The 25502-nt window shown below is 43.9% G+C and overlaps 1 protein-coding gene across 1 annotated transcript in view; it reads left to right on the forward strand.

Moving 5' to 3' along the window:
* The window catches only part of CDH20 (cadherin 20), a gene marked incomplete at both ends in the record, with an annotated part of 36535 nt that extends 35933 nt beyond the window's left edge, over nucleotides 1-602 (forward strand). Inside the window, one exon of the mRNA XM_080340152.1 lies at nucleotides 103-602. Within this exon, the coding sequence (XP_080196278.1) occupies nucleotides 103-602 (500 nt within the window). The remainder of the gene's footprint in view (nucleotides 1-102) is intronic.
* Nucleotides 603-25502: the final 24900 nt, after the last annotated feature.

Consider the following 25502-nt stretch of genomic DNA (forward strand, 5'->3'; position numbering starts at 1 on the left):
TAGGTGGGCTCACTGAGGGGAAAATAGGGCAGCAGAGAATCTGAAGTCCTTGCAAGATCTGTCTCCTCACTGATGGCCCCATATCTTGGTTGTCTTCTGCAGTGCTGGTGCTTCTCATCCTCTCCATGCGGCGCCAACGGAAGCAGCCGTACATCATTGACGAGGAGGAGAACATCCACGAGAACATCGTCCGGTATGACGACGAGGGTGGCGGGGAGGAGGACACGGAGGCCTTCGATATCGCCGCCATGTGGAACCCACGGGAGGCCCAGCTGGTGGTGAAAAACCGGCAGGACATGTTGCCTGAAATAGAGAGCCTCTCCCGATACGTGCCTCAGGCATGCGTCATGGACAACAACGTCCACAGCTACGTGCTCGCCAAGCTGTACGAAGCTGACATGGACCTGTGGGCACCTCCCTTCGACTCCCTCCAGACGTATATGTTTGAAGGGAATGGCTCGGTGGCAGAGTCACTCAGCTCCCTACAGTCGGTGACAACAGACTCAGACCAGAGCTACGACTACCTGACGGACTGGGGGCCGCGCTTCAAAAAGCTGGCGGAGATGTACGGTGCCACGGACAGCAGTGGGGCTCTGTGGTAACGGAGGAGGAATGGCAGAGGGGTTTCCACATGAAATGATGTCCGGTTAGGTCCATTCTCATCAGATGCTTCCATGGACATGGGTGAGACCTCCTAAAAAAAATAGCAATACGGTGCTTGGATGAGGATGGGAAGAAGAGTGCGAATGAAGGTCTCTCTGGATCAGCTTTACTTGGTTAAATTAAGTCACGTTTTTGAAACACTGAGAAGTAGAAGGAAGAAAGTTTTTTTCCCTGTTTTTTACAGCAAAATTGGAAAGTTACACACCTGGAATATAAAGACATTACTCTCTTCCTCTCTCTCCATGTCTCTCTTCCTTTTACATGGCAGCTTACTGAGCTCTATACACCTGGTTTCAAAGGCCTGTAAACTCCAACTGTAATCTCTGACTCACTGAGAAATTGCCAGCACAGAAAAGTTCTTCCCCACCAGTTATTTTTCCTCCATTAAAAAGGAAAATACATTGCTTGCTAACAAGAGAAAAAAAAAAAAAATCCTGCAAAGCAGAAAATTGAAACCAGAATCTCAGAGGGCTCTTTGTAAACTAAACCTCCTCTCTCTGTTGCTAACAGAGTCCTTTTTTAATCCTTTAGAAACAAGGTCAAGGGTTTTTTTCCACCTGGCTGAGAGGGCAGAGGAAGAGGCTTTGAATTTCTGCTCTAGTTTAATGGCTGATCTTTGAGTCATTGGCATTAACACTAATCCATCTCCTATCAAGTTTGTGTAAATTTATTCTGGGCTCTTTAAAACCTTGACTCCACTAAATTGCTCAGAACAAAACCAGAAAATCTGCCTCTTTTGCACTGTAGATGTCTCTTCCATGTGCCAAATGTGAAGATTAGATTCTACCAATGAAAGCCAAATAAATTTTAAAAAATGAAAAAGCTATATTTGGTAACTACATGGGTTAGATGGGCTTTCCTAATCTGTGTGAGGTCAATCCAAGGGATGTTTACATACTGTAGATAACCTACTTGAATAAATGCAGTATTATAGACCAATAAATGGATGTAAGAAAATTACATGTATAAGTTTTGTATATTTGTTAATTTTGGTAATAAATATGATGTACTGCATACAGTACAGTACCTTAGCACCTCTTTTAATAAAAGTCAAACAGAAGGAAAAGACTGATGACAATTTATTGACTACTTTGCACACAGCAGTTAGTGCTTATCTGTGGCTTTACATGCCTTGAGCACAAGAAAAAGTGTTTCATCAGCATTGTGTCAAGGAGATGAGCCTTCAGTTTGCAGTTTCAAGGAGACTGTCCATTTCTTTTATATTTTTTTCACTTGGACATTGTCTTTAGCAGTGAATCAGACCAAGTGCAGTCCACCAGACTAGCTACTTTTCTCTTCCAACCATGCTAAGGTCAAAAGAAAGTACTGGTTGATTTTTTTGAAACGTTACAGCTGGGGCATTGAGAAGGATGGAAATGAGTTACACAGCCCTGACAGAATCTCATGCCTTCAGAGACGTGACAGATGGTAAAACACAATATCCATTTATGGTCATTCTTACTCTGCAATCCAAGTTTTGAGCCTAGATATTATCTTGTTATTGCGTGTAAGTGAAATTACACTAACACAAGTTTCATGGAAGGTGGCAAAAAGGTTCTGAAACTGGAGCAGTCTGAAATGGCATTTGTAGGTTTCTTTCTAGCTGAAGACTCACTCCATCTCAAGTTGCTCGGAAGGCGGATGCACAGACATAACCACCCAGTTACCACACTTTTACCATGTGCATATTGTGATCAGTTTCTTTTGCAAATGTGCACAAAACACTGCTATCTCTGCTTTGCCTAATCTTAGGCTGTACCGGTTTTAGACAGGAGCCTCATTTCCACAGACTCATATGAAGTCCTGCACCCCTGGAGAAGCCAGGCAGCTAGCAAGGAAAAAACATGTTTTAGTGACTTCTCAAATATTTGCCCATCTGACATGACGAAAAGCTGTGCCTTCACAAACATAATATGCCATAGGTTGTTCTTACCACCTGAACCTGCCTTACACCATTGCGGACAGGGCACTGAAAATTACGTGATAGTGATTCTTTTACTCATTCTGTAGACTTACCCTCACATATCACATTGATTTTATAACATTAGACATTTTATAACATTAGACAACTGCAACCACCAGGAAGTGTTGTACAAGACACAAAACTGCTGTTGAGAGACTCATGAGAGCTTCCTCACCTCCTGGCACAGCAGGAATCGCAGAACGTAGGGCAGGAAGGAAGACAGAGAAGACAGCTATTCCACCACTTCCCTGTCTAAATTAGCCATCAGTTTTATATATTTTGAGCAGATGTCTGTTTATTCTTAAAACCCCCAACTGTTAAGGCTCTGTAACCTTTCTAGGCAATCTTCCACTGCGTCAATATATGCAGTGCTGAAAGTCTTCCCCGGCAAATATAAGGCAACTATCCCTTGCTGCCATACAACCCTGCAACGCATGTAGATGACTTTATCCCTCTGTAGAGCTATGGCTTGTTATTTTCAGACTGTTACTGTCTCTCCCTTAAGCCACAGTCTACAGTAACTCTGGATAGTTCTTTGTGGCCTCATAAGGCAAAGGTTTACTTCTCCCATTGTAGGCAGAGAGGGAGGAAGGGGGGGTAGAAATGCAGTCCAGCACCATAGTGCCTTCAGCTTGAAGATACCAACTGTATTTACTGAGGGTTTTATCAGGACAACCTGCTCCAAGACCTGCTTTTACTTCACAGAAGCCCCCAGCAGTGGCATCTGCAAGACAGCCTGTGAAGCAGCTGAGACCAGCATACTGTGTTGTGTAACCACACAGTGGGGAAGGACCAAGGCACTTTTGTTAGGTGCTTGCACTCACTCCCCTGCAGTGAATGGGGCTCTGAACCCGCCTTCCTAAGCTGCATGTCACTGTTAGGCTGTCTGGTTTGCCTTGGGTTTGCCCCAGCTTACGAGCACAAGCAATAGTTGGACAGCTTGATGCTGTGACACTTACACAGCTGGTGTTTAGTAGGCACTTGGCAGCCTGGCACTTCTTTTTTTTACATTTTATAGAACAGGTGACAGTGTTTTTGCAATCTGTGAAATCTCTATGCAAACAAGCAACACTTGCATCTATCACCTTCCCACAAGTAAAACTGAAGAATGCTCTCTTTTTACTGATGAGAAATAAAAGGGATCCATTTATGGATACATCAGGACCCAGAAGGCCTGGCCTGAAGTAGAAGAGCGGTGAAGACCCCTAAGCATAAAGGAAATGTATGGTGTCACAGGCTGGCAGTGAAACAAACATGCAGGTCCTCAGCCTTCTGCCCCAGGGCTCCTCAAGGTCAGGCCTGGCAGTGTGCATGGACAATGGCAGCACTACATAAAACCTGCCAGTGGCTTACAGCCAGAGAGCTCAGCCTGCCATGGTGGAGGGACTGGGCTTTGTCACACAAGCAAACAACTCAGAGTGACAGCCCCAGTCCTACATGGGACTCACATTCTACCCACTGCCCTGAGGTAAGGGCAGTATTGTCAGAAGGTAAGGATAAGATCCCATATGCCCTCATCACAGAATCACAGAATTACAGGATGGTTGGGGTTGGAAGTGACCTCTGGAGATCTTCTAGTCCAACCCACCTGCTTAAGCAGGTTCACACAGAGCAGATCACGCAGAAATGTGTCCAGCTGGGTTTTGAATGTCTCCAGAGAAGAAAACAAGAAGACTCCACAACCTCTGTGGGCAGCCTGTTCCAGTGCTCTGGCACCCTCAAAGTAAAGAAATTTTTCCCTCATATTCAGATGGAACCCCCTATGTTTCAGGCTGTGCCCATTACCCCTCATCCTATTGTTGGGCACCACTGAAAAGAGTCTGGTCCCATCCTCTTAACACCCACCCTTGAGATATTTATAAATATTGATGAGATCCCCTCTCAGCCAGGCTGAACAGACCCAGCTCTCTCAGTCTCTCCTCATAAGAAAGGTGCTCTAGGCCCCTAATCATCTTTGTGCCCTCTGCTGGACTCCTTCCAGTAATTCATTGTCCTTCTTAAACTGGGGAGCCCAGAACTGCATGCAGTTCTTCAGATGTGGCAGAGCAGAGGAGCAGGACAACCTCCCTCGACCTGCTGGTCACACTTTTCTAAATGCACCCAGGATACCATTGGCCTTCTTGGCCACAAGGGCACATTGTTGACTCATGATCAATCTGTTGTCGACCAGAACTCCCAAGTCCTTCTCTGCAGTGCTGCTTTCTAGCAGGTCCGCCCCTAATCTGTACTGATGCCTGGGGTTATTTTTCCCCAGGTGCAAGACCCTCCACTTTTTTTGAATTTAATCTGGTTCTTCTCTGCTCAAGTCTCCAGCTTGTCCAGGTCTCACTGAATGGCAGCACAGCCTTCTGGTGTGTCAGCTCTTCCTCCCAGTTTGGTATCATCTGCATACTTGCTGAGGGTGCACTCAGTCTCTTCCTCCAGGTCATGGATGAACAGGTTGAACAGGACTGGACCTAATACTGACCCCTGGGGAACCCCACTAACTACAGGCCTCCAACCAGACTCTGCAACATGGATCACAACCCTCTGAGCTCTACCATGCAGCCAGTTTTCAATCCATCTTACCATGCATTCATCTAGGCCACACTTCCCAAGCTTTCCTATGAGAAGGTTGTGAGGGACAGTGCTAAAAGCCTTGCTGAAGTCAAGGTAGACAACATCCACTGCTCTCCCCTTGTCTACTCAGCCAGTCATACCATCATAGAATGCTGTCAGGTTGGTCAAACATGATTTCCCATTGGTGAACACATGCTGACTACTCCTGATAACCTTCTTTACCTCTACATGCTTGTAGATGACATCCAGAACGAGCTGTTCTATAACCTTTCCAGGGATGGAGGTGAGGCTGACTGGCCTGTAGTTTTCTTAGCCATCTTTCTTGCCCTTTTTGAAGACTGGAGTGACGCTGGCTTTCCTCCAGTCCTCAGGCACCTCTCCTGTTCTCCATGACTTTTCAAAAATGATGGAAAGTGGCTTACTACCTCTGCCAACTTCCTGAGCACTCGTGGGTGCATGCCATTGAAGCCCAAGGATTTGTGGATGTCCAGTTTGTCTAAATGATCTTTATCCTGATCCTCCTCAACCAAGGGAAAGTCTTCCTGTTGCCAGACTTTCCTGCCTCAGGGTTCTGGGATTCCTGAGGGCTGGTCTTAGAAGTAAAGATGTAAGCAAAGAAGGCATTCGGTAACTCTGCCTTCTCTGTATCATCCGTCATCAGGGCACCCTCCTCATTCAGCAGTGGGCCTACATTTTCCCTGACCTTCCTTTTGCTGCTGATGTACTTGAAGAAGCTCTTTTTGTTGTTCTTGGCATCTCTGGCCAGATTTAACTCCAAGTGGAGCTTGGCCTTCCTCACCCCATCCCTGCATAGTCTAACAGCCACCTTATCGCCTCCCAGGCGATTTGTCCCTTTTTCCACATTACATAAACATCCTTCTTCCACCTGAGTTTTGACTGGACCTCCTTACCCATCCATGCTGACCTCTTACTCCCTTTACTTGATTTCTTGCTCATAGGGATGCATTGGCCAGCCACAGCCCAGGAGGTTCCTCCAGTGCATTGATGATAACTCATGCAGATGGTGGAGGAGCCGACTAGGAGAGGTGCACTGCTGGATCTCATCCTCACTAACAAGGAGGGTCTGGTCGAAGCAGTAAAGGTTGAGGGCTGCCTGGGTTGCAGTGACCACGAGATGGTGGAGTTCAGCATCTTGTGTGGCAGGAACAGAACAGCGAGTAGAATTGCAACCCTGGATTTTAGCAGGGCTAACTTTGGCCTTTCCAAGCAATTGCTGGGGGAAATCCCATGGGCAAGACTGCTTGAAGGAAAAGGGGCCCAAGATAGCTGGATTGCATTCAGAGATTGCTTCTTCCACGCTCAGGATCAGAGCATCCCCACACGTAGGAAGTCAAGGAAGGGAGCCAGGAGGCCTGTGTGGTTGAATAGGGATCTGTTGGGTATGCTCAAGCAGAAGAGGAGAGTTTACCGGTCATGGAAGCAGGGGCTGGCCACTTGGGAGGAATATAAGGCTGCTGTTAGAGGATGTAGGAAGGCAGCTAGGATAGCCAAGGCCTCCTTAGAATTACAGCTGGCGAGAGGGGTCAAGGACAGCAAAAAGAACTTGTTCAAATACATAGCGGATAAAACTAATACCAGAGGCAATGTAGGCCTCTGGGTGGGTGCCCTGGTGGCAGAAGATACAGAGAAGGCAGAATTACTGAATGCTTTCTTTGTCTCTGTCTACTCTGCCGGAGGCTGTCCTGGGGAGCCCTGTACCCCTGAGACCCTGGATGAAGCCAGGTCAATGGAGGAGTTTGCTTTAATCAATAAGGACTGGGTTAGGGAGCAACTAAATAGTCTGGACATCCATAAATCCATGGGTCCAGATGGGATGCATCCGCGGGTGCTGAGGGAGCTGGCTGACGTCATTGCTGGACCACTCTCCATCATCTTTGCCAAGTCTTGGGAAACGGGAGAGGTGCCCAAGGATTGGAGGAAAGCAAATGTCACTCTAGTCTTCAAAAAGGGCAAGAAGGAGGACCTGGGTAATTATAGACTGGTCAGCCTCACCTCTGTCCCTGGGAAAGTAATGGAACAGCTTATCCTTGGTGCCATCTCAAGGCATACGAAGGATAAGAGGGTTATTAGGGGCAGACAGCATGGCTTTACCAAGGGTAAGTCATGCTTGACCAACCTCATAGCCTTTTATGAGAATGTAACAAGGTGGATGGATGATGGCAGAGCTGTGGATGTGGTCTACCTTGACTTCAGTAAAGCCTTTGACACAGTCTCCCACAGCATCCTCACAGCTAAGTTGAGGAGGTGTGGTCTAGACAATAGAGTAGTGAGGTGGGTTACAAACTGGCTTAAGGAGAGAAGCCAGAGAGTGGTAGTCAATGGTGCGCAGTCTAGTTGGAGGCCAGTATCTAGTGGAGTGCCTCAGGGGTCAGTACTGGGGCCAGTATTATTCAATATATTCATTAACGATTTAGACGAGGGAATAGAGTGCACTATCAGCAAGTTTGCCGATGACACTAAGCTAGGAGGAGTGGCTGACACGCCAGAAGGCTGTGCTGCCATCCAGAGAGACCTGGACAGGCTGGAGAGTTGGGCGGGGAATAACCCAATGAAATTTAACAAGAAAAAGTGTAGAGTCCTGCATGTGGGCAGGAACAACCCCAGGTTCCAGTATAGGTTGGGAAATTACATATTAGAGAGCAGTGTAGGGGAAAGGGACCTGGGGGTCCTGGTGGACAACAGGATGACCATGAGCCAGCACTGTGCCCTTGTGGCCAGGAAGGCCAATGGCATCCTGGGGTGTATTAGAAGCGGGGTGGTTAGTAGATCGAGAGAGGTTCTCCTTCCCCTCTACTCTGCCCTGGTGAGACCACATCTGGATTATTGTGTCCAGTTCTGGGCCCCTCAGTTCAAGAAGGACAGGGAACTGCTGGAGAGGGTCCAGCGTAGGGCAACAAAGATGATTAAGGGAGTGGAGCACCTCCCTTATGAGGAAAGGCTGAGGGAGCTGGGGCTCTTTAGTTTGGAGAAGAGGAGACTGAGGGGTGACCTTATTAATGTTTATAAATACATAAAGGGTGAGTGCCATGAGGATGGAGCCAGGCTCTTCTGGGTGGCAAACAATGATAGGACAAGGGGTAATGGGATCAAGCTGGAACACAAGAGGTTCCACTTAAATTTGAGAAAAAACTTCTTCTCAGTAAGGGTGACAGAGCACTGGAACAGGCTGCCCAGGGGGGTTGTGGAGTCTCCTTCTCTGGAGACATTCAAGACCCACCTGGACATGTTCCTGTGCGACCTCACCTAGGCGTTCCTGCTCCAGCAGGGGGATTGGATTAGATGATCTTTTGAGGTCCCTTCCAATCCCAAACATACTGTGATACTGTGATACTGTGATAAAAGAGGCTCAAATGGTGCCTGACAGACTCCAAAATAAGTTCTGACCTGAACAAGTTCAAAGTTCAGAAGATTCAGGGTGGGAGAGAGGGGATTGACTTTCTACTGCCAGGTTCTTATCACTAAGTTGCTGTCAGATGTGATCACTTTGGTTTGTGCTAGCTTAGCTATCAGTCAGACCAAACCCAGGAGAGACTGCTGCTCCCCAGGAGAGAAGGTGGGTTCAATAACAAATAAAGATGGCATGTGAGGAAATCCATAGTTTTAAACTATATATGTCGCTGCTCTCCCTCCTCCTGCCTATCAGGGTGTGAGGCAGCCCATTGCATCCTGCTGTAGAAACAGCCCTTAGTGTACGCTCTTCACATGCAGCTGGTGGAAACGGGGAGTGAGGATGTCCAAGACATCCTAATTTGTTCCAGCACTCAGAATATATGCCTGTCACTCAGCAGTGTCCTGTCTCTCTCAAAGCAGTGCATGTGCCACCGGAGTGCTCCAAGAGAGCCACTGCTACAAAACAGCTGTATCACCTAAGGGATTCATCCTCATGCACAGAGGTCAGTGATTTGCCTCTCATTTGGACTGTGATGCAGTAATAATCTGTGTCAGTGCATCCTCTTTAAACAGACAGAGGAAAATGAGCAGGGACAGCAGTGAACCTGGGGTGGAGTCATAGCTATGACCCCACAGAAAACAATAAGGGCTCAGGAGTATCACTGAAAAACCAAAGCTTCAGGGAAAAATTTTTGTTTACCTACATCAGCCTTCTCGAGATCCTGCTCCCATAGACGCGCAAGATATTTTACTGTTGGCCTCAGAGGTGGCAAACCAGGCCGTCTGCATCACTGGGTCTGAGGAGAAGCAGCAATGCCATGCTGATACTGCATTTCCCTAGAGATATTAGAGTAATATGGTGAAGGATGTTGAAGAGAGCCACTTTACAACTACTTTAAAAATCATGTGATTTCTTTTTAAGAGCTGATGTAGAAGATAGTACACTGTCTGAATACCATTGTCAGACCTCATTTGTTATTAAGCCCACTATTAAGGAATGGGTAATATGAATTTTCAAGCTAGCATCTTAATATCTATAAGGCCAGTCCCATAATGAGTGATCCTATAATTTTTCTGAAAGGTGCATGAGCTACATTTAATACTAGAGACAGAAGTGCTTTCCATGCCATATAACAAAAAAATAATAATAATGAAAACATCTATCACAAAGGGGGAGTCCTCTGTTGTGGGAGGTCTGAAAGTTCCCAGTCTCATCATGCAACTCAGGAAGCTGAACTCATTGTTAAAGGCTCATTATTTCCAGGCATTCATCCTGACAAACAAACATGGATAAGTCAGACCCCGATGGGTCTCCAAGTGTCCCAAATTGTCTTAACTTGGACCCCATTCAAGTCACTTATGATGGAGAAACAAAAGAATCCCCTTTTTCTTCCAGGTATGGACTTATTTTCCCCTGTGTAGGCCAGGATGTAGTTCAGAACAGAAGAATTTTTACAGCCTCATAAACTTCATGTTTCCTACCTGTGATATAACACATTTTACCATGAACTTACAGGAAAAACGTTTCCGAGCTACAAGGAGAAAAGTAGCTCTTCTCCCATACAGTGGTGCTGACACAGAATGAGTTGTTTGGGCTTGTTTTTCTTTTTGAGTGAATTCTTTTTGGAGCAGTCAAAGGGAGACAACCCACCCAATATGACCACTTCTTTTTGAAGAACCTCAACCAAATATTCTGTAAGGTTATAAGTATCATGGGTGGGAAAGACAGAAAGAGGTACAAAGCAATCAAGTGGTGTTTTAATGGCAAGAGAAAAAGAGCCCCAGCTGCATATACCTCTTCCACTCTTCCAACCTTGGGACATACTTTTGGTTTAGAAAACTTGTTTACCTTCAGCTTGGAGCCAGGTTCTTGAAAAGAAAACTAAGTAGTTGAGGTACATACATTCAATAGCCTCAATCTTGTGACTAGTGGCCACGGTCTTACATTTAAGATGTCCACTAGAAGTGAGGAAAAATGAGCTTATTCTGCTTTTAGACTGTATGCTTTTGTCCTGAGATTGCAAAGTGTTCTGCAAATCTCAGGTAAGTAGGGCCCTCATATCTGAGTAGTCACGGTTGAGTTTTTTTTACAGACAAATAAATGGGAGCATGGAGAAATTCAAAAATTACAAAGATCTCATAGGAAATCATTTTAGAAATGACAACTTGTCCCAACAGTTTGCTGATCTAAGCAGACCTCCTCTTATGACTTCATAAATTATGCCTATGGCATAGGCGTCAGGTGGGCAATGGAATAGCTATAACTACTTTTTATTGATAATATAAACATGTCTGTGGGTTAAATGAAAAATATAGTCCCATAACAGAAAATTACCTCTGCTACTAATCCAAGGAAACTTCATTTCATGATTCCTGTGTATGTGAAAATCTCAACTACTATTCAGCCAGCTGTCCAACCACTAAAGGAATCAGAAGTCAATGTTGCATTTATAACTCAAAACAGATGAGCAGGATAAAAATATGTGAAATCTCTTTATTAAATCTTATCATTCAGAGTTAACTGTAAAGTGTTTTCCTAAACTGTTAGAGTACTGAAGAATCACAACATAAATTACATGTAATTTGGGGAAAATAGACATGATGTTAGCATTTTAGAAACATTGCTCACAGTGAGAGCTTCAAACTAACCCATTTACAAGATACCGAGCCTTCTTCATCTTCCCTGGAAACTTCAGCCATCTCATGGTTCTGCTTGATAAATGACAGGCACATTCAAAGACGTGGTAAACTGTTGTTTTTGCTTAGAACAGGAACAAATAAAATCTGCACTTTCTGATGGGGGCTAGGCTCAGTGCCTTGCCAGCCTTGACTTCGTTTGCAGGTTGGCACAAGAGAAACTGATGTCAGTAAGGAAAACGACTCCATACAACAGATTGAGTTAGATTGTATAAACCAGTGCAGCAGTCACCCTAAAAAAATGTCTGATGATCGAGAAGGGAAGGCTGGAAACCTTCACCCTCTGATCCCAGTATCGCATTTTTTCATCTGGGCTCACAGAAAGCGAGGCTTCTCTCACCAAAACTTAGGTGAACAGCCATAACACTGCATAAGCCACATATTGCCAAGGTGTTTTCCTGGCTCAGCGCTAACAAGCAACGCCAAGGCACTATGAGACCTGGGGTCTGTTTTTGACTCTGATGTTGATGCTACATATGATTATGATGAATCTTCATGGTCTTTTTGTGCTGTGGCTTTCCACCTGGCATACCAAATGGATAACCATCTTTGCTACTGAGTGTAAAGTAGCATAACAGTGTGAACAGTTTTAGTATTTATTTAAGCAGACTGCTGAGCATTTTGGGGCCTCCGGCACATGCTAGATAGGATACGAAACTGCATATTTATTTTCAAAAAACACATACTCTTCTGGCTCTGGGAAAATGGGAAAAGAAGGATGACTCACAAGTGGCAGATGTTGGTAGCATCTCTTAATGCAGTACTGGAAGGCACTCAGAGATTATAGAAATATAGGCTCCTGTAAAGCCTACCTGAAATAAGCTTGAGCAAAACGCTGTAGCAAACTGGATCCTAATCCATTCCCTTTGTCTCCCTTTATCAGCTGTAGTCCTAATATTTTGCTTCTTTGTCAGACCTTCTCTTGAAAAACATCAAAGCACACAGTAAATACGAATTACAGAAGTAGCATAGCATCCTTGATGTGTATGGTGACTCTGTTATCAGTAGCCCTTGGAGAGTATTACATGTTAATACTATGGCTAAAGAAAAACATCTGAGTGCCTTGGTGCAGCCCAGTAGAATTTGAGACCAATAACACAGTCGACACCATTTTTCCAGAAAAATGTAGAATGGATCTAAAATTCAAAGTCTAAGCTCTTGCTGTAGACAACAGAGAGACAGAAGGATTCCCCAGCAACAAAATCATATAACCTCAGACACCCTTCTCAGGAGAGGAGGAGTTGGCCCCTGGAGGAGTGTTTTTCTCTCCCCAGGCCATCGGCTGCTGGCCACACAGGAGGTGTCTGCATGGACCAGAGGTGCCCAGGAGATTGCTGAGGGCATCTTGACTTCTGACTGCACATCTCCAGCAGGGCTGAAAAGGGCTTTCACTGAGACACCAGTGTAAAAGACGCTACTGAAAAGTAAAATCTCAGAGGACCCAGATTGCCAGGTTGAGTACCTGTAGTGCTGCACACGCTGCTTCACAGGGGTGTACACCCCAGAAAGGAGGTGAGTGAGAGCTGCCACGGCTGCTGGACATACCTGCTGTCAGCAGCAATTACCACCACCTCTGCTGCTCAAACTGACGCGTGGCAAAAACAGGCTGCCCAACCCCTCTTTTAAATAAAAGACGTTTGTACTGAAGACAAGAGCCTAGAATATGGCATTGGTTTTGTACATAGTTGTGGTACAGTCTTTCTTTAGACCTGTAGCAAGTCATTTATTCTGTTAGTAACAGATCCCTGACCACAAAACAGAGATAATGGGCTCCTCCACCTTAGGCCAGGGGAGAATCTCTCATTTTGTGTGTGGATAATGGCTACTGCAATGTATCAGAATTACAAGAAAATTTAAGCTATTTTGCTACTTCTGCTGTAGCATCCTCCCTGCCAGCCTCTGCCTGCAACTCATTGTCCTGCCTCTGCAAGTAAATACTGTGATCACATATAAAAGCAAAACACAGCTGTAGCAAAATATCTGATCAGCTCACAGCCATTAAACAAACAGAATGCTGGCTCTTTCCTTTTGTTTAAAATATCATTACTGGGAACAAGCCATCTCTCTCACTGCCTTTCTGCTTCAATGCACACATTAGGCTTTTAGACCTGACCTAGTTTTGGCTGGAAAGTTTCACAGAGAGAGCCTACAGACAGCATCACTGCACATATTATTTTCTCTGCTAATCAATACATTCCAAAAGCTGGAGCGTCTCCTTTTGCTGAAAAGGAGGCAAGGAATCAGGAGCTGCAGTATGGTCGGGCTCAAATGCAACTTCTTTCAAGCCAACTGCACCATTGCACATGCTGGGCTCCTGCCTTCACTCATCCCTTTTGACTTCCCTGATACTCCACGTGGCTAATGACACCCACTCCAACCCTACAGTGGCTCCAACAGCATCACTCAGAAAACGGGAAAAGCTTTGCTTTCTCTGCAACAAGCAATTGGGGTTGACATACTGCAGCAGTGTTTGTGGAGCCTGGTGACATTTTTAAGGGGTTTGGGCAAGCTAAGTTTTTAACTGAAGTCTTTAGTGGACGGAAGCTCCTGCCTCCAGGGCTCATTTTTGTTTGTTTGTTTTAACTGTGCTCAGGATTCCCCTCAGTGCCGAGCTGCTTGGAGCACGACTGATAAGGGGGTCATATCGTGCAGGGCACAGGCAAGACAGAGTTCATGGTGAATAATAAATAGTTTGCATTCATGATAGCCCTGGCAAAGGGTAATTAATTCCTGAGGCTTGCACTGCAGTAGGTGGGCTCCATCTAGAACAGGGGTGTCAAACTCATTTTCACTGGGGGCCACATCAGCCTCGTGGTTGCCTTCAAAGGGCCGAATGTAATTTTAGGACAGTACAAATGTAGGAGTAGTTACATTTATACAGTCCTAGAATTGCATTCAGCCCTTTGAAGTCAACCATGAGGCTGATATGGCCCCAGGTGAAAATGAGTTTGACACCCCTGTTCTAGAAACACCCATATTAGAGAGGGTCAAATTCCATCTCATCACGAGCTGAGACCCCATGGAGACTGCACGAATCTCAAACTGCCGTCAGGTGCAGCTGGTCTCTCCCTGTTGCTTCATGCAGACCCCTGGGATCAAGGCAATGGGCCAGGCCAAGCACAAGAGCTCACAACTGAGATGTGCAGGCGGACCTGTATTCAAGGGCAGCCCAGCTCACATGAGAATGGAGAACATAGTGTTTCAGGGCTGGGGAGTGTGCACATCCAAGAGCAGCAGGAAATATCAGGAGAGCTGCTCTGCAGTCACAAGATCTGGGGCACACGGGACAGAAAGCACTATTTAAAAGGGCTGGGAATCAGGCACAAGAGAAAAGCTTCGGAGGTATTTGGCTGTGAGGATGTTCAGTTTATCGTTGAAAAAAGCACATTCAGAACATGAGGAGAGGACAACAGCTATACAGAAGCATTGATCCCACTTCACATCCTTTTAGCTGAGGAGGAAAAGGGGCAGACAGTGAAGCAAGGACCATGTTAGACATGCCTAAACAAAGATCCAAGGATGAAGAGAAAGCAATGGCTACAGCAGTTACTTCATGCTGGAATTTCCGATGCTGGCAAGGAGGTTACACAGCCATGCAAAGACATGGGCTGAGATAAAAAGGGCCCCCTATCCTTATAACTGTGCTTGCTAATTTGAACATTTCCAGAACCCCTTCTCTTGTAAGTGTTCAATAATTAAGCTGAAAGTTGCACAACAACAACAACAAGTCATTGATTTATATTTTTAGTGTCATTAATACCAAGTGTCCAGATGAAAGGTAAATTGTGCTGGAATTAGGAGACATGGAGGACAGTTAATGCTGCTGTACCCCTGTGGTTGCTCCTGTAGGAAGGAACAGCTCTAGCAGTTACAAACACTGAAAAAAACACAAGTCAGCTGTCCTCAAATCATTAAACTTCCTTTGCTTCACTGAAATACATTTTTTTTTTCAGAAAAAAAAGTGTTTTGTTTTTAATGATTTGCCACTAACACTGGCCACTTTGGAGCTCATGTCCCAAAGCTCTCAGTCATGAAAACCTTGCCTCTCTAAATAATTGAAAAGCTGAGATGCTTTTTTAGGAGGCTACTTTTTAATGAAAACACAAAAATTGCTTGAATTTTGTGACAAAATTCCCAAAGCTGGCAACACTGACCGGAACTCCTGGAGTCAGGCTTTTATTATAAAAGAAGGGACTGATTTTCTTAGTATTTCATACCTTAAGTGAATATCTTTACAGGAGGGAAGGGCACATAGAAAGAGAAATTAGACAGGCACAGGTTCATCACTCAGTTTGTGTTGCTGATGCCTCCTGAGAGCTGATGGGTTTCAGGAGCACAGTGCCAGGAAGCCCAGGCTGAGTCAGTGTCACCTCCAGACTGCGTGACACCACACCCCTCTGCACTAGTGGGACACAGAGAGAAATTGGCACCATTTGTCGGACCAGCATTCTAGCGTCCAGCCTTCATGACAACCTGTCCCAAGGCGTAATGTAGTATATGCCATATTGAAAGACATTTCTTTCGGGACTCCTAATTGTTCCACAAGTGAGTGCGATCTCCTGGACGTAGGACAGACCTGTGTGAATAACCTTCTGAAATATGTATCAGACATGAGGCACTCCAGCAGCTCTAAACACCTTTGTCACACAGCATAGGGATTTGTATGGAATTACACAGGGCCTACAGACTTCGTTGTCTGGCATCAGCTGCTTATTGGCAACCCATATCTGTGTTAGAGCGGCACAGAGTTATTTATGGGATGCAGTTCATGCTAGTATTACTTATAGTGCCCTTTCTTTTCTGCCTGTGTCTGAAGTCTGTAAAATGTATTAATATCCTCCCTATCTCCAATATAGTATGGTTTGTTTCTTGGCTTGTTTGTTTCCATGGACTTATAGGCTGCCTTTAAAAAACAGGCATCAAATGCTCAAGCAATATAAGGAAGAAAATGTAAAAAAACGAAACAAAACAAACCCACAAAACAAAACAAAACAAAAAGAAAACCCAAGGGGGAAAACAGATTTAAATTTCCGATTTCCAATAAGCTAATATAAAAAGTAAAGGGGTAGGAGGGAAGTGTTTGAAAATTTAGTTCAAAAAAATGCCCCGGCAGTCTCTTCCCAGCAGCAGCAGCAGTGGGGCTGGATGACACTTGGTAAGTAAATTGGAAAGGAGCAAGAGGGTATAATAAGAAAGAAAAAAAAAGTAAGTCCTTGGTGATTTTCCCCATTGCTCCCACTGCAGAACCCTCTGCATCCCCTGCTGGTGCTCCTGTTTCACAGCACGTCCTGTCAAGACCAAGCAGCCACACCTCAGCGTTCAGCAGGTGACATCTCTGTTAGAGATTACAAGTCCTAGTGCATGAACAAAGAACTAAATTGTGCTAAAAGCCGTGGCCATAAAAATAGCCAGAGTTATACTGTCAACCTAGCCACACACTTTCCAAATCAGGCAAAAGGGTCTGCAAGTCCTCTGCAGGGTCTCTCCAAAAGCATGGAAACACAGGGATAGCCCAAAGCTGGCATAGCCCTCAGTCTTTCAGAGAGGGTTTTACTGTGAAAAAAGAGGGGTTGGGACCAAGTATCATTCCTACATTTCCACAGTCCCCGGAGGCATTCCTCAGCGCCACAAACAGGCGTAACAGAGCACAACCCCAGAAATGCCCTCAAATTCCACCCATGACTTGACCAAACCTAAAATAATGTTGGTCAAGAGCTTACATTATTCCTTATAAGCCACTGAGGACCCCACCAGCTTGCACCGGAAAAGTACACCTGGCATTTGACAGACAGACTTTGGCTCTCATGGTGGTGGAATGGCCCAAAACACATTACATCCCACAGGCTGAGCAAATGACAGTGTCCCAGTCAGCTCTCATAGCTGTACAGGGTTTTGCAAGAGACACTGCAGCACATCTTTAAAGGCAGTGCGATAACTCTCACAAAGACGAGGACCAAAACTTGGAGAGGAAAATAAGCAGTTGCTGTGAAACACATGGGATCATTTCTATTCAATTGCCCCGTATGACAGACATGTTCTCATGAGGTTCTGTCATCATATGCGTAATTTAAAAATACAGGGCATGAAGATGGAGATCATTCCCACTTTACTCTAAAGAATAGGTTCATAAATGAATTATAAGGTTTCTCAAATGATTTATAGCTCTTATAACCATTTTACAGATGAGTGATACATTTTATAAGCCCATCAACAGAAGATTTAATAGATAGGCAATCAGTCAGCCTGCATGATAACTAATTAACCATACATTAAAACATCTCTGAGTGCCCTATTAACCCTTAATTCTCTGGTAGTGAACATACCCTTAGCAAAACTCCTCGTACAAGTAACAAAAGCCAGCTGACCTACGCAGTCCCTCAAAGCTGTTAATCTCCAGCTCTGACTCCGCAGCTCCAGGGTCAAGGAGCACAAGGAACCTGGCAGCCTGTCCCTGGAGGTCAGCAAGCTGGAGCAGAGGGAAACACAGCATCTCCCATACCGTTACCTGGATTTCCACCAGCAAATGGTTCTGAGAGGGCTCTCTATCATGCCTACTGTGGCTCTGGGACGCTGATATTCCTCCTTTGCTCTTCAGTATTAATGCTTTGCCTCTACCAAAGGCCAGCTAGGAGGCATTAGAGCGCCCTGCTGCTCTTTTAAAGAAACAACGGGGAAAAGCAATGAAGCACCCTTGCTAGACCACTCTCAATTTACCACACAAAACAAGCAAAACTTTTTATCCTCATCCACTAAAATATGTGTCAGAGGAAAGATCACACTCAGCACCCACTGACTTGGGACCATGTCTTTTTAGAAAATAATATCCCCTCTGCTCCAAGTCCTACACTGAGCAGTGGCTAATTCTGTGTATGCTTAGTCCACTTTTGTTTTACCCATCAAGGGAAGAGACTGGTGCCAATGTTTCTATAAGAAAAGCAAATGTAATCAAACCCTCAGGCCTGTTTAGATACACATGAAATGCCTGCACTAAGTATGGCCACTGCAGCCCTTGCCTGGTTAAGGCTGCACTGAGCTCACCTGCCAAAGGGTTGCAGGTTCCATGGAGCAACATGCTTCCTAATCACTTTTATAGATTCAGAAAATGTTTGCAAACATTTGCAAAGACACACATGCAATTTTAAACACACACACACACACCTCCTAAATAATAATAATAATAATAATAATAATAATAATAATAATAATAATAATAATAATAATACATTGACAACCCTTCTGTTGCATGAGCTTTCAGAGTCTCCATGGGTTACTGGATACTCCCGTCCCATAGAAAAAATTCACAGGCTAATTAGCTGCAACCTGGCAGCACAAAAAATGATTTTTCTCAGTGCTAGGGCAGAACACCACAAAACCAAACTGTACTTCTCCCAGGAGGAGAAGCATACTACCTATATATGCTACATAGCATTGTGGGGTATAAACAACTTGGCAGTTGTACATTCAAATGGCAACAGCAGAGTGGCCATTTTCCACTGCAGAATCATCCTCCTTTAGGGTCCTATCATGGGATGGATCACATTCACCATCATCTGCATTTTGAGATGACCTGTACACACAAACAGAGTAGGAGAAAAAAAAAATAACAAACACCAAAAAAACTCCACAAACCTCTGTCACTGTAATGTGTCCATGCTTAAAAGAAATCACCATCTAGGCACTGCCACAGACTGGAGTGGTGTCAGTATTATGTTTTCCTGCACTAGATGTGCAACTCAGCTTCCCTATCCAACTGTGTATTGCTGCCAGTCTGATTACTCAGCCTGCCATCACAGGGGCTGTACAGAAGTTTTTAAAGAACTAAGAAGGAAGGGTAAAACCATGCCACAAAGAAGTGAACCGAAAGCACCCAGGTTTAAGAGGGTCTGGATTCCACCCTCTTCATGCAGGATGTCTTATCTTCCAGGCCAGGAGCCTGTAGGAAAGGCGAACAGCTGTGCATTGCACAAGGAAACAGGTTACCCCAATGAGTGAGCAAGCTGACAAACTTGGAAGACAAATATGCAGTGTAAGGAGGAGTAGACCACAAACAAGAGGATGTTTTCTTCCAGCCTGGAAGCAGAGGACAAGCCAGAGCAGCCTCTTTGGTGGAAAAGGAAGTCTACAGGGTTTTGGGGGTTATTTCTTTTTTTTTGTACACTGTGGTTTTACATGTTTTGTGGTTTGGGGTGATCCTTTGAGAATTTTTCAGTGCATGGAGCCTGTGGCTCCATCTCTGCAGCTCCAGGCACTGGCTGGACCTGGTGACCCAGTGGTGGTGAGAACTCCCGCTCTCAATTAAATCAGCACCCTGCTACCAAGGGCACACACTTGGACCTTAAATTTTGAAAGCCAGAGAAAATTTCATGGCACATCCCTGCTTGTGTACAACGATTTCTTCCCTAGAATTCCTTTAAAAATCCTTTAACTGCCACTTCGTTCAGAAAGACTTCACAAGCCAACAAATAGCACGTATGTGATGTTCCTCAAGTTAGTTTTCAGGAAAGGATGTGTAACCCAAAAAGCTAGATTTTCACCTGGCTTCAACTGCTGTAGCTCTCCCACTTTGAGGGAAGCTGCACTTCCCCGTCTGCAGCCAGTTTTACATCAGAGTCCAGGCTGTCAGCACCACAAGGTTATAAGAACACCCAGTGAAGAAAAAAATTACCGATTATTCCAATCCCGTGTAGTGATCCATTCAGTTCTTGAGCTTGCAGTTCAGCACTTTTTGAGGCAAGTAGTAAACAGTAACATGAACTAGTATAACTATAAATTGCTGGAGGCTGCAGAAGCAGAGCTGAAACTAAAGGGAAAATCAGTTTTCCTAGTGAGAGACAGCAGATCTTGTGAGCAAAACTTAAACTCTTTTGGGTCTTTCTGATTGTAGTGGATAGGGATGATCTTGAATGTCTAGTGCTTCTTATTTTTGTTTTCACAACCAAAATTAAACTAGCCACACAGCAAACCCTCCAAAAGCAAGGTATTTGGGTTCATTGATTTTTGCAAAACCAGAGCAAACATTTTGTGCCCTTCTCTAACAAGCTCCTCTAATTCCTCTGTGTGAAATGTTTCTCACCTGTTGCATTCAGGCTTTATGTACATCCTTTTTAATCCTTCATTCTTTTATTTGGCTTCTATTTTGAGGTTCCTTAGCACTTAGGTAGGCATATAATGCTGCTACTGCCATACCCTTAATCATTCCTTTTTTCCTTTTTCACTCATAAGCACTAATTGAGTCATGATCTCTTGCATATATGAATTAACCTGCTGTTCTCCTGCTTGCTCAGGCACTGCAAATAAAAAAATAATGGCACTGGTAATTAACTGAGGCCTGGCAATATAACTTGCCTCTCAGCCCGTGACGGGTAGAAGTTCAATTGAAAAGTAAGGTGTATAAATGCATGATAAGTGAACCAGAACTAAGCACCAATCAGACACACAAGAAAAGCATGAGCAGAAAAGAAATTAACTTCAGATATCAAGTTGAAGAAATTGGCGAAACTTAGATGAGCTTTGCTTTTTTTTTTTTTTAAATATATATAATTATTAATAGCTAGATGGACAAGCAGACAACACATGCACATTTCAGTTGTAGGTGTCAGGTAGCATCAGCCTGCAGAGGAATGCTTTTTACCTAGAAGAACTTTTTTTAATACTTATAATCATCTATTCATAGGACACCTTACCACTGCATGGCAGGGAATAAAGCAAGAGAAATTAAGAGATACAAGGTATAGAGCTGCAGTTCAGCCTGAAGCAAGCCAAACTGAAGGAGGTGCTGCTTTTGTATCCAGCTCTAAGTGTTGTGAAGCCTCTGTAGCCAGAGGTTGCTCCTTATGGGGCAGGAGAGAGAAAAATCGTGTGCGCTCAGAGCGGAAAAATACTGCATAAACAAGCTAGGATACAAGACATGAGGGAAAACTCTTCCACTATTCTCACCAGGGAAACCAAAGCCCCCTGGGTAGTGCAGATGATGGACACTGTAACTCACCATGGAGTAGAGTACAGGTGTGGTATAAGCTCAATATCTTTTGCCCTCATTCTTGATTTTCTTCACTGTTCCACTGCAACTATCTCCCTCCTTTTCCCTTACTATTACGCTATTCATGGCCCAGTTAGAAAGCCTCCACGCAGCCAATTTAATACCTCTGAATCCTCATCAGTTATAATCACAGCTGTGGAGTCTAGTGGATGAAGAGGCTGCCTCATATTTCAAAGTTTAATGAGTTCCATTCCTGTTAATATTACATTTCTATTAAAATTCATGGTCATTTTTCCCATTAATTTCATTTATAAATTAATTCCTTCTAATTTTCTAAAGCATTAACATGGCCAGTGACTTATGTAGGTCATCCCCAATGAGTGTCAGTAAAACCTTTACAATGCAACATCTTATATTCTGCACATCTTGATCATGACCCTCCCACAATTTATAACTGGGATTCACAAGTTAGGGAGGAAGAAAAGGGACAATTTTCACAGTTTATGTTCAGAGAATGGTGAAAAATTAAGATGACAAAAAGAGCTCTTCTAGAGAGTGAATGCCATGCCTACTAACGGAGATAGTTCTGCTTCGCTTAGTAACAGAGAATAATATATGGGCAGAAAGAGTAAAAAGCCTGGATGTTACACTGTCTTCTCTTCTTTTTCTGCTCGAAGCCTGATTAGCGTGCAAGAAGGCAATTATGTCCTGCAGGTAACTGGAATAAGAAACTAAGAATATTGAAAAGCATCTGTCTAAGGATGCTCACAGTGCAAGAGTACTTGAAGTGAAACTGCTGAAAGTTTACCAGGATGGTTTTGAAGAACTAAGATATCAAAGAAGATACACCACATACATAAAAATTGTTCAGCCAGTACAGTGCATTCCTACCAAATTCTATGAGAAAACAGCAGAAGCAATAAAGTAAACAAAGTGAAGAAGGCACACACTCCACAAGCACCAAGAGGTAATATATGGCAGTCATTGAAAGGCTGGGCTTTTGTACAACTTCAGCAGCTAAAAGCTTCAAAGAGTCATCATTGCCCAAAGCTTATCTTGAAAACAAAGATTGCAAACGTGTCTCAGTGTTTGATATCAAAGATGCATTTGCAGTGAAGTATTTTTGGGAAGCGTCGTTTTCTGGTCTCCTCAGCCATCAGCAGGACGTGCAGTGTCCTGCCAGCACTGCCACAGGAGGGGCAGCTGGTGTCCCCACGGCAGGTATGTCCTGCTGCAGCTGCCTGGCTGAGGAACTGCAGCCAAAATGCAAGAGCTCCATTGAAGCTTTTTCACAAGGAGGCCCAGTAAAGCTGGGTAATTAACTACCCAAGCATGATAACTTGTTAGGTAGCAATCTCCGAAGTGCCTTCCCACCCTGGCAGTGTATCCTGATAAGAACATCAGTATGACACCTTACTCTTACAAGCAATCATTGCAGAACCTCCTTGTTCTCCCCAAATAGTCACCAGCCCATGACAAATCTCAGAGGCCAACCTTACACATAGCACAGCAAAGCATAATGCACAAGGCCATATTTCCTTCACTCTCACTCTAATTCATCATCCCATTGCTGTAGTTTAACACAGTACAGGGACTTTTCCAGAATTCAAAGTTAGACTTGGACGTAATTTTTGATGCTGCACATGAGTTAGTTGAAACAAATAAAACAGTGTGAAAAATATCGTTTTCCTGCTTCAAAGTGTTTGCACTATGGTATCAGTGCATTTGGCATTGCTGTGTTATGAATGCATACACAGGCACATTGCAAGAAGAGCCAGAGGCCACAAATGCATTGCAAAGAGCAGGTTTTATTTTAGTTACCTCTCTACTGGGGGATCTCCAAAGCCACACCTGAGCTTCCAGGCAGAAGTGACACCAGCGGGGACACACAGGCACTGCTAAGTTCAGCCCTACTGGAAGATCACTGGGCTTGCTGAGCTCACCTGTATTTCAAGGCTTCAGGCAGGCACAGCCTCCTGGTCTTTCTCACAACAAAGCAGGAATCTCAGATATAGTGATACGGTGCCTAGAGTTTCTCACGTGCCTATGTTATCTAACACAGAGGTTCTACTCATCAAGCACATAAGGTCAGTAAAACAATTAATGTGATGTATGTGCTTTTTCTACAGACAGCTGCAAGTCACGTGAGCATATTTACATTTAACCAACCTCCTCGCCAATCTTCCGGTATATTCCCATACATGTGCACACCCTACTTTACACATATTAAAAAGATTCCCAGGGAACTGCTTGCAATTTACATGGAGGAATTCATGTTTTAGCTGCACAAGTGAAAGCTGCAGACACTAGCTGGCAACTCTCAGAGCTTATTACACATTGCTTCCTCAGCAAAAAATAGTTCTGTACAAAAATCTGCAAATTTTGGGTCACTAGCAAACTCTAGGCACATCATTATTATCAGAATAACTCATCTAGCTGGAACTAGCAGTCACTAAAGATATCATTATTTTGTTCCAGGGAAAGCTAAATTACATTAAAATCTCAGAGGATGTCCAAATCATTCGCAAAACTGGGATTGTCTGAGCTCCAAGGAAACGCAAAGTACTGTAGAGCCAATGTAAAAAAGGTTTTATAACTCTGATGTTTCTCAGGTCAGGTGGAAGCATCAAACATAAAGTGTGCTCACTGCTCCATAGCATAGCTTGAAAAACAAAGGAAATGCTATCTCTGGCTCTGCTTTTGGTCTAGAGGAATTCAGGGACTGCAAAACACTAATCACACTACTTACTGCAGTGCCAGAAGGAACTCAGATGCTAGAATGACATATGGCCCTGTACAGAATAGAATAACAGCACTTCATGGACATGTAAGTAAGACAAGTTCCCTCTCTCCATCTAATTATTTGAAAACTTTGGATCCTCCAAACACAAATACATTGCCCTCCACTGCACACAAGACTGCTTTAAAAAGCAATTATTATTCACAGACAGGAATCCAAACAGTTTGGGAAAAAAATAATCAAAACAATTGTTGAAGAACTGAATTTATAATCTTGTTAGGAAATGAAAAAGAGAGAAAAGGAAAAAGAGATAATAAGACCATATAGATATGACTACATGTACATTTCACTATTCAAACTCAAGTCCAAGAACTGTCAAGCGTTTATGGCCATGTTAACACTGTCTTAAGTAGCCATGATTAGCACACAGCTGGTTAATTCAGGTCTTCTTTTAACTGTCTAGAAAAAAATTTAATGACTGAAAATATTACATTCGGTTTCAGATTGTCTGGAACATTCACTTTTAGGATCTTTTTAAAACCTAATTTAGCAAAATAAATTACGTTATCCTTCGACTCTGTCAAAAGTCGTAATGCATAGTTCAAGCAGAGATTAAAAACACACACTCTTAATGTGGCAGTAAGCAATTCACTTTTCAAACCTCAGGTAGAAGTTACCGCTTCTACCTGTGCCTCACCATGGGGCAGAAATAAATGCACAATACCCTGTGATAAAAACGGCTCTTAGTTCATTTTCAGCCACAACAGCAATGCAGAACAATGAAACATTAACAAGAATTTTTATTACAAAAACCAGCCAAAAGCAGGATCAGGGCCCACAGCTCCACCCAAACACTTTCTGGAATAGTCATTCAGAGGAGTTTCAGCTGCCCAAATATAGACATGAAGTGCCATTTTAGATGCTCTCAAGCATGTGAGACATCCACATGGGGATGACACACGTGACATGAGACTGCAAATGCACAACCTTCTGGAGAACCAGCTGGAGTGTAGGAGATGCAGAGCATCTGAAAGGGCACTATGACACCTCTGTTTTGAAAGCTGGGTCCCATTCCCCATCTTTTAAACCCCATTTCAAATGCAATTTATTCAGAGCACATTCACCTGCTGCTTGTATGTGGGATTCACATCATGCACTTCCTGACTGCATCACTTTAATTATAACTGTTCCACCTGCCCTGATTTTATCCTTACCAGATCTTCTAGTCCAGATGAAATAGTCCTGTGAAAAGATCTTTTGACTGTATTATGAAAGAATTAACAACATCATCCACTGCTTTTCCAAGGAAGAAAATTTAGAAGAATCATTCTCACAGGTGCATAGAGAGCTTGAGGCCACATGACACTGCCAATAACCTCTATGTTTTTTCCCTTTTAAGTCACCAGCTTGAAACCTATTCAGCTTGAGCAGATTGCCTAGTTCAGTCCAGAATGAATTTCTCGCAATCAGGGATATGTGCTGGAATAGAC

This window comes from Nesoenas mayeri, assembly GCF_963082525.1.
Source record: "Nesoenas mayeri genome assembly, chromosome: 2".
Taxonomy (NCBI): Eukaryota; Metazoa; Chordata; class Aves; order Columbiformes; family Columbidae; genus Nesoenas; species Nesoenas mayeri.